The 10,490-nt window shown below is 36.1% G+C and overlaps 1 protein-coding gene across 2 annotated transcripts in view; it reads left to right on the plus strand.

Moving 5' to 3' along the window:
* The window catches only part of ect (ectodermal), an 86,830-nt gene extending 77,345 nt beyond the window's left edge, over positions 1-9,485 (plus strand). For both annotated transcript variants that reach the window (XM_073982220.1, XM_073982219.1), the window contains exons 6-9: positions 4,404-4,704; positions 7,908-8,676; positions 8,894-9,060; positions 9,136-9,485. In XM_073982220.1, coding sequence (XP_073838321.1) covers positions 4,404-4,704; positions 7,908-8,676; positions 8,894-9,043 — 1,220 coding nt within the window. In that variant the 3' untranslated portion in view covers positions 9,044-9,060; positions 9,136-9,485. The remainder of the gene's footprint in view (positions 1-4,403; positions 4,705-7,907; positions 8,677-8,893; positions 9,061-9,135) is intronic.
* Positions 9,486-10,490: the final 1,005 nt, after the last annotated feature.

Raw genomic sequence — 10,490 nt, forward strand, 5'->3', positions numbered from 1 at the left:
CCGATAGGTACTGTTCTATGGGGGCTATGTGAGGCCGCAACTTTCAAAATACCGAAAATCGGGACTAACAAAAATTTCGGTGGGATATTCATTTCGGTGGGATATTCAACAAACCTAAAAGCAGGAGGTACCGTTCTATGGGGACTATTTCCGCGACAAATTTCAGGTTGAAAGTTTTGCACCGCAGCTAACATTAGTACCAAATTTCAGACGTTTCGGTGGGATATTAAGGACACAACCTTCACAATAAAATGAAGGCGTTGACCTATACCGACAAATTTAAGGTGGAAAGTTTTATACCTTCAAGGAAGACTAAGTACCAAATTTCAGCCACTTCGGTGGGATATTGAGGTTACAACCTTCAAAATACAGAAAATCGGGAGATACTGCTCAATGGGGGCTATATGAGATGTGGACGTACATATATCGACAAATTTCAGGTTGAACGTTTTTCACCCCCAGCTAGCACTAAATAACAAATTTCAGCCATTTCGGTGGGATATTGAGGACACAACCTTCACAATACCGAAAATCGGGTGGTACCGTTCTATGAAGACGTGAAACTATACCGACAAATTTCAGGTGGAAAGTTTTATACCTCCAACGAAGATTAAAAATTAAATACCAAATGTCAGCCATTTCGGTATTATTATAACGCTAAAACCTTCAATATATCGAAAATTAGGAGGTATCGTTCTGTGAGGGCTATATCAAAACGTGGACCGATACCGATAAATTTCTGGGGGAAAGTTTTGTTACCCCGAAAAAAAACTAAATACCAAATTTCGGCCACATTGTTGTGATACCAAGGCTAAAACCTTCGAAATACCGAAAATGCGGATTTACCGTTCTAATGGTGGTATATCGAAACCTGGACCGATACCGCCAAATTTCTGGGAGAAAGTTTTGTAGCCCAAAGTAGGACTAAATACCAAATTTCAGCCATTTTGCTAGGATAATAACCATAAAATACCGTGGACCTATACAAACATTTTTTGGTAAAAATATTTTTTAGCCTCTGGAGATACAAAATATCAAATTACAACCGATTCTGTGGTCAAATAAGACTAATATGCAAACTATTTTAAACGGACGGACGGACGGGCGGACATGGCTATATGGGTATAGAATTGTACCCTGATCAAGAATATATATAGTTTGTAGGGTCTATAATTATTATTTCGAGTAGTTACAAACGGAATGACAAACTTAATATACCCCCATAGCATGGTGGGGAATATAAAAATGGGGACATTTAATGTCAAAATATGTACCTCCACCATATGGTGAAACAAAAAAGTACTAATTATTATTGTTTAAAAATAACAAAAAAAATATTAAACGGCTTCACCAAAAATTACAAAATTTACCAATTTACAAAGGTACCGCCCGATTTTTTTGTATTTTGACGATTTTAGCCAAATTTTCTAACCGATTTGGCTGAACATACCTCCTTGCAAAAAATGTTCAACATAGGTCCACATTTAGGTATAGCTCCCATATAAACGTACCTAGCGATATTCGGTATTTTGACGATTTTAGCCAAATTTTCCAACCGATTTGGCTGAAATTTTGCATTTTGAGTTCTAAGGGGACAACATACCTCCTTGCAAAAAATGTTCAATATAGGTCCACATTTAGGTATAGCTCCCATATAAACGAACTTCCCATTTTCGGAATTTTGGAGATTTTACAGGTGTGGTATGAGGGGAATAACTTACAGGGTGGCAAATAGGGGCAGCTGGATTTTTTTTATCGTAAATCCCCTGTATTTTAAAAAAAATATGGACTTGCCCTTATGGGGGCTACAGTAGTAAAACTCAACATAAATTTATAGTAATGATATTAAAAATAGGACAAAAAGTAATTTACAAAGAACTTATTTTTAAGGATGTTAGAAAACGAATTATTAATTGGTTTTTTCGTAAGAATATTATCAATGCCATCATCTATAAGTTTCATTTTGGAAATTGAACATTTACCTCTTAAATTTTTTATAATTTCACTCATAAGCTACGAATGCTTTGCGGATATATTTTTCGTTTTTAAAGCACCACATACAAATCTCAAATTCTTCGACCTAGCTTGACTTATTACCGCTGTAAACTGACAAAAATACTACTGGATATTAAAAATTTAATGTGTTTAGAGAATATTTATTTCAATCGCAATCAAATTTGTCGCCATAAATTTTTCGATTTTTGTCCACGGGCGGAACCACAGTGCATTGGTAACACTGAAACTGGCTAAGCCGTTGAAACTACAGTAGAACTTCGATAATTCGTACCTCGATAATTCGTAATCTTCGATAATTCGTAACAAACTGCCGGTCCCTTGAAAAAATCGCGATATTTCGTAAAAATTACACGCATTTTGGTCCCTTCGATAATTCGTAATTTTTTCACCTCAAAACATTTTCAAATTTCATACAAATTTTACAATTTTGTTGTTAACATCTTTTTATTACAAATGTTTACGCACCAAATGCATAATTACACAATTACACAATAACTAAGCGCTGTCAACGGCTTTTACCGTTAGTTTTTTTATGATGTTGTGTGTTTTCATTGTCAGTGTGTTCGCTACTCAGTGGTGGTGTGACAAGAACGAAAGCGAAGCATAGAATGACAAACAAACGTACGAACAAAACTTTGTCTTTGTCGCAAAAACGAAACATTATTGAAGCAGTTGATAATGGAGCAAAAAAAAAATTGATGTGGCTAAACAATTTGAAATCGCTCCACCAACGCTTACTTCAATATTAAAAAAGAGAGAATTCATTTTGCAACCTTCTCCTAGCAGTATTATAAAGCTTGGATGAACATAAGCAAATCGTGTATTCAAAATTGCGGTTTTGTTAAGGATTTGATCCACAAATTATCCGATGAACCGATTGTAAATATCAATAACGAGTTTCAACGTATTCCTTTTAATTCAGAGAATGTCTTACCTTTGAAGAATACGTAAATGTGGATAATGACGTTGGTGTTACTGGAAATTTGGGAGATGACGATATTTTGGAACAAGTTTCAGGGGAAAATGAAGAAAGTGATGAATTTTTATATAAGTTTTTCAATAAATGAAAAATCCTCGATAATTCGTATTTTTTTATTTTAACCTCGTTAATTCGTAATCTCGATAAATCGTAATCTCCGATAATTCGTAAAAATTGGCTGGTCCCTTGAATTACGAATTATCGAAGTTCTACTGTATGTTGCTTATTCTCTTTTCTGATATGTGTTGATCATGTGTGCTGCAAAGTATGAGTATGCGTGTTCGGTGCTGTTTTATTATCGTTCGTAAATAATTAGTACCGAAATAAAAACCACAGCCAAATTCTATTTTTCAGATTGAACACGTGTTTATATCAAATTGAATGTCGAAACGAAATGCGAGAAATGAAGCCAGGCGAAGAATTGAAAAGTTCAACAATTTTGAACTTTGTGGCCTGATCCCTCGCTTCGTTGTGGCCTTTCCTATTACAGTACAATTTCACTTTTGGAAAAAATAAGCAGCAAAAATCCATTGTGTTCTCGCCTTAAGTGCCAAATTATGACCATTTCGGTCATGAAAATGTGCGAAAGCCTTGATGAAGATTTCAAAATTCCCAAAAATCGTCCAGGACAGCGATATTGGGGCTATTCCTTAACATGGAACTATGTTCACAATTTTTGGTGGAGAATTTGTTTGACCACTTCGAACCCTAAATGACTATCTAGACAAGTCATTAAAATGTGATGTTTTCTGTTCTCCGAATCGAGCCAGCGCATTCAGTGTTTAATTCGGGTGTGCATAGTATTGCTCCACTGTGAAGTATCTGACAAAATTTTTCTGAATTTGAATTTTTAAATTTATATTTTATTTATTTAACAAATGCTAATGTATTGTATTAGAACTAATTATATGGGTTTTTCTTCACTTTAAATTATTTATAGTACTTCTAATATTATAGTTATACACTTCTGGTCAAAAACGGAAAAATCATATTTTAAATGTTAATTAATGTATACATAACCTTTATATCATATAAGGACTTTATACATATATTAAATCAATTGAAACCATAATTTGTAGTTTTAAGTTCTGGGTATTGTTATCAAATTATCTTTCTGTTTTTAAATCTGGAAATGACAAATCTCCCTCTCAAAAGTCAAACTAGCAACCAATTTAAACTTTTATAAAATGTATTCATAGTTATAAATTACAATCCGCTAATTTTATGAATTGCATGCACACATCGCTATCATTCATTCACATACATACAAACATCCCATTGAAACAAAAACACACCAAACTATCATTGATGCAAATTTCTGACTAATTATTTTTTTGTTCTGTATTCTATGCTCCTCCCTTTCATTTTTGTTTTGGTTCATCATATCAACACGCGATATCGTGATCAGGTGAATTGAAAAACAATATTATAGACATGTCAAGTGACGCCTTCCAGGAACGTAATAATCAATTCGTCGATGCCATATTCGCTCGTATCAATCGCATTGTATCGGATAACTATGACCCATTTATCGTACAATTGACTGGTCGTTCTGCAGCCGCCCACGACGTCAAACACAGTCCACACACAGCCACCAGTGGTACATCATCGACAAAAACCACGATTCCTAACCGTACAAAGGAACAAAAACTCACACATAAAACAAAGGCCAATAAACCACAAACCGCCAATACATCAATTAAGAAATTGTAAGTTTGAACACATAAATATTACACATAGCAAAAAATGTATGTAGATTTCTATTTCTATATTAATAGTGGGATTTTGTAGTTTAGGATTTTTTATCGATTAGATATGAAAAGTTTTCCTTGTGATTTATATTAAAACGGTATCAGAGACGAACCCAGAAATGCATGTCGACACCAATTCGGGTGGGTCCAATGAACAAAATTTGAACTATTGCAATTAAAACATGCAAAAAATTAATGAATTGAGAAGAAGGGCGATACAGAAATCGCAAATAAGCTAGAGTAGGCCTGTTGTGCGCTCTAGTTCGGAGTCTGGAGAAAGTTATATTCAGATTATATTATTAAATTAATTAATTTTTGAAATACCTGTATGGCCAGGTACTCATATAATGTTTACCGACATGAGTCGTTTTATATTGGCTGACTTTGTGTTAGTATTAAACCAGTTCAGACACTCTTCGCTCGGATTTTCGCCTGAGGATTCGTGTTATGAGTCGGCAGTAGGAAGGAGATTGTTGTTTCCGGTCCTCCCTGCTAGCACAGTCCCATCTGTAAACCCGTAGTTTCCAGTATTTGTGTCAGGGTTCTATCGATTCACATGTCTCTGTCCGGTACTAAGACTTCACATAAAGCTTCTTCACTTGTTTCAGGTATACGGTCTGATACAATATGATCTATTGTCTCACCCCTTGGGACCCGTAGTATGTTTTGGAGGTATGCTTGGTCGTCTCTTCGGAAACTCTCGCTTATCGAATCGCTTATGTCTTATAACTGCTTCGTACCTTACCTAAATTTCTATAGTGTGAACAAACTAAATTGTCTATAAAGCCCCAGTTGGTGTAGTCCTCATTGCCCCGCTAATGCTTAAGGAACACATTCTTTGCAATATTTTCACATTTCATTTGTTGGCTCTCCTCTGTCTGTGCAAGACTTCCCATCTCTTTGCATCCAAGGTCTCGTTTTCATTATCAAATACCTCGAGCATGCGCTCCATCTCGAGTTTGCAGCCATACCCTTAAACGTATAACGCCGCTATGGTAATATGAGGTATTTCGTCTTTCCTCATCAGCTTTATTTTGCAATCTTCCCAAGGAGTTGCTAAGCTGCTGACTACCTCCCCTAAAGTTTTCGCATGCGGTGCATTAAGAGGTCCCCCTTAAGCTCATCCGAGAAGAATTTGTTCCAATCAGGGATGCCAACCGAGGTAAAAATCGCTACAGCTACATAGGCACCATAGGTCTGTAGCGATTTTTACCTTAAAACAGCTGACATTCCTGCTTAAACAGTGGTTTTTTTGTACGTCAAAAAACACCACAAGTAGCGGGAAAACCACCAACTTGGCACCCCTGGTTCCAATATTTAGTTGTTACACATTTTTCGATGGCCTTCTGATGAGCCTCTACTAGCTCGGCATATGTAGAGGGCGACTCCACCATTTTTCATTTTCTTTTTCTGAAAAGTTTTAGACTTCTTAGCTGTGTCGCCTGTCATTCTAGAAGATTCTGCGGTGGCGTTCACCCTCTTATAACACCGAAATGGCTGAAATTAGCTACTTAGTCTTCGATGGGAATTTGAAACTTTCCTATTGAAATTTGTCGATATAGGTCCATGTTTTCATATTGCTCCCATAGAACCGTACCTCCCGGTTCTCGGTATTTCCAAGGTTTTAGCTTCAATATACCACCGACATGGCTAAAAATTGAAATTAAGTGTTCGTTGCGGGTATAAAACTTTCAAGTTTTTCGATATAAGTCCAGATATTCATATAGCCTTCATATGACCGTCTCCCTGTCTCCCCTGTCCCGTCTGGGATGTTTGTGGAACAATTATATTATTCATATGACCGTACCTACCGATTTTAAATATTTTCAAGATTTTAGCTTCGATATCCCACCGAAATGGGTGAGGTTAGTTATTTATTCTTCGTTGGGGGTATACAACTTTCCACGTAAACTTTGTGGGTATAGATCCACATTTTCATATGGCCCCCCATAGAACGGTACTTTCCAATTTTCGGAATTTTTAAGGGTTGTGGTCTCAATACCCCACCGAATTGGATGAAATTTTGCATTTAGTCTTCGTTGGGGGTATACAACTTTCCACGTGAAATTTGTCGGTATATGAAATTTGTGTTTAGTCTTCGTTGGTGGGTATAGATTTTCATATAGCCCCGATGGAACCGCACATACGGTGGGTAGAAACCCTCCATACAGAGAATTTTCAGCATTAAGTGATTATCGTTTAAAATATTATTCTCCTCCAAGTAATTAGACTTAACGTAGATGAACGTACTGTTCGTGGTGGAGGGTAAAAATAGTTCGGCCCGGCCGAACTTAACGCCCTTCTTACTTCTTTAGTCTCAGCTGGTTCTATTTAAAATTTTATTGTTGGGTCCCCAACCACTGGACTCTTTTTGTTGTGAGTTTTGTGATACCTTCGCTTCATCTACCATCTTGTGGACATCCGCTTTATTGGGGGGTTTGCGCAACGGTGGTGATTATTTTGCTGTTGGATTTGGAGTCCCTAGCAGTCTCTGTTGGTTGGGTTAAGTTAAATTTCTCCTTAAGCTTCCCTGTCTTCTTCTCCTTTTCTCCTTTAGGTTGTGTGCCAAAGCACCCACATCTGTGAGAGATGATTGCTCATTATCGCTTGATGACGACGGGCTGTGACTCGCCGGCAGATCACTAATCCCCGCCGATACTGGGTTATTTAGGACCAGCACCGTAGATTTTATTTCCCTTTTTCCTTCTTCCATATTTGTTTTTTTTTATTTTAGGGGAACACCCCGTATTCAGTTTTTTGTCCGCTGGAAACTCAAGGTTTCCAGAGGTAGGTAATCGTACTCCTCTTATCCAGATTGGTCATGTCACAAGTGAGGTAGAGTAGTATGACCATCCACCTCCCTATATACGCCGGTGGGGACGCGCCCGTTAGGAGAACTGACAAACACATTCGGGACTGACCAACATTCTAACAAATCCTTTTTGGGGGCTGCATTTTTTCATATTTTTTTTCAATGTATACGACGGTCTGTCTCTTTATAACGGATGACTAAAGTAAAACAGGAAAGTTAGTAAAATTGGCCCACACACATCGATTACTAACAATACATAGTTGGAAAATGTGACAAACAGAGCTTTATAAATTGGTACAATTGAGTTTTTATGTACATTATATTTTGTTTTTATTTTTTTTCAACATAGGAAAAACACAAAATCGGAACCACGTAGCAGCAGTACAAATACAGACAACATCGAAATTTTGCCAAAGGACAATCAACAACAAAATGAAAAAGCCAAGCTGCAACTACAATTGGAGCAATTGCAGGCACAACAACAAACTCTAAAAGCCACAGAACAAATTGATAATAATGTTGCTGGCCAAGAAGAAGAGCAAAAACAGACCAGCAACACAGAAGCCGCCAACGACGACAAAGCCATCGCTACAGAATTGAGACAGGAAACTCGCACTGTACATGGCAGCAACGACTTTGTCAAATCAGGAAATCAAAAGAAAGCCTCAACAAAGGCGCACAAATCGAATGCCAACAAAAAAGTTCACAATGGAAATTCGGCTGCAGCGGGAACAGCATCTGCCACCAAGGGAACAAATAACAAACAAAAACTCAAGTCGACCATCACAAATAAAAATGGCAACTCGCCACAACATGATGGTAAGGATGGTAGTGGTGATTTTCAAAAGGCCGAAGGCAGCCTGTCGGGATTGGCATCATTGAAACGTGTCGGCAATGTTAAAGTGGTGACCGATCCGGAAGGTCGCAATTCAACTATTAAGGCTAAGTTCACTTTAGGTCCACTTATCCTACGTGTAGAGAAGTCAATCAAACGTGGTGGTGTTGAGAATGTGAAAAGTGCCACAGCTCGTACCAATGAGATGATCGGACGTATTAAATTTAGTGTGGTTAATGATCGCGCCACCTTAATGTCAATTAAGGTCCAACAACCAAAACAAGTGAGTTTTTGCAATTTATTTCTTTATTTTATTTGCAAGACATTAAATCCTTAAATTACGCTTGTTTATTGTGTTTCCCATAAATAATTTTTCTATTTTGAGCAAATTAATTAATATGATTTATAAAATTTCAATTCAATATTGATTCATAAAATATTCAAACACAGTCACTTACAAAGACATCAAATGAAAAAAATATTTCCTTTATTATCTGCAGGTTGAAGTGGAGAGCAAAGACAACCATGACCGCACCAGAGAATTTGTTTGGCGTCGTACACCTAAAATAGCCAAATTGGTTAACGAAAAACTTAAAATTGCTGCTGAAACTTTCTTTGCTCCACAAGGTGTTGAGGTTGTACGATTGTAGATTCCTAAAATCAAAAAGTATGTAATAATGATGATTTTAATTGTAATTATTTAATTTTAAGTATTTAATATCTGATGATTCTTTTATTTTAGATAACAGACACAAAGATGTTGAGAGACCATTTTAATATGCCACAGACAATAATTACAACAACTTTACATTATTCGGTGTCTATTGTCAACGCAGCTAAATGATAAATAGTATAATTTATTTATATATTACATTAAATTATTATAATTTAAATTAAGTGAAAAATAACTAATTTATTTCACACATAAATCGTGTAACTTAAGAACGAACTATTTATTTATTTATTTATTATAATTAAAATTCCCAACCCAAAATGTATGCTTACTATATTGCAATTTATCAAAGTTTTCAAGTAGACGTTTGTTTATGTACTTGAATAGTTGGAAATTGAAAATAAAGTATTTTGTATATCTATAATGAGAATGTTGTTAATTAAAGGAACAAAAAGTAGAAAGTACCTATAACTACGTATGCATAATAGGCTGGGCGATTTGAAACCCTCAATGGACGGGTGGTGTTTCTGATTCTCGGGATTGCACTGAGCCAAAAAGTCTGCTAGAGTATATGTCTACCGTCGAGGATCCCGTTTTTGACTTTAATTTGTTTCCACGGTTTTTGTTTTTTTTTTGCCGTTTTGGCATATAACAGCAAAACCAATCTCAATGGTTGCATACAACACTAAGACAAGAATTGTTGCCAAGGCAATAATTAAGAACTCTTTAGTACATCACAAAAGCATTGGAATGCTCCTTCAAGCAGTTTTGACCTTGTGACAGTGCAAATTTTTCCGAATATGTCGATAAATGACAATGCTCCCCAGAAGTTGACCAAAAAATGGTCTACGGTCTACAGTCATGGGCAACGAAAATACCGTTGGTTCCTTTGGGACACTTCGTTTTTTTGTATTATAACGGTAAATGCAGTGAAAAACGGAGTTTCTATGATTTTCAAGTTTATGATTTTCAAGTCGCAGCTGATTTCTTTTGTCTCGCAAATTAATTTACAAATACAAATTAAATGCAGCATTATTAAAAATAGGGTATTGAGGAAGTTCCCCGTCCGTTCCGAAATTCAACAAAATATGTAGCCATTTTCACGAGGCTATCGCTGTACATTAGGGTTATGACTTTTTTTACAATCGCATATCCCTGTATGATATTTTGATGAGTTTTTACCTAAGATTACATAAAATCTTAATTATAAACTGATTCGATAAAAAAGCTTTTAAAGTTGTTATTTTTCAGAACTTTGGAAAATTTTATGAAGTCGCTGTAAATCAAGATAATTATGCCCTCAGCATTTATGCTAACGAGGGTACATACACTTTCATACGGGCAATAGGTGCCTCATCGAAATAATGGTTTTAGACCCCAAGTATGTTTGGACGAAATGTGTTTCAGAAAATTTGGAGTTGATT

The sequence above is a fragment of the Musca autumnalis genome, unplaced genomic scaffold, assembly GCF_047663935.1.
Source record: "Musca autumnalis isolate F117 unplaced genomic scaffold, ASM4766393v1 scaffold_4, whole genome shotgun sequence".
In the NCBI taxonomy this organism is placed as follows: Eukaryota; Metazoa; Arthropoda; class Insecta; order Diptera; family Muscidae; genus Musca; species Musca autumnalis.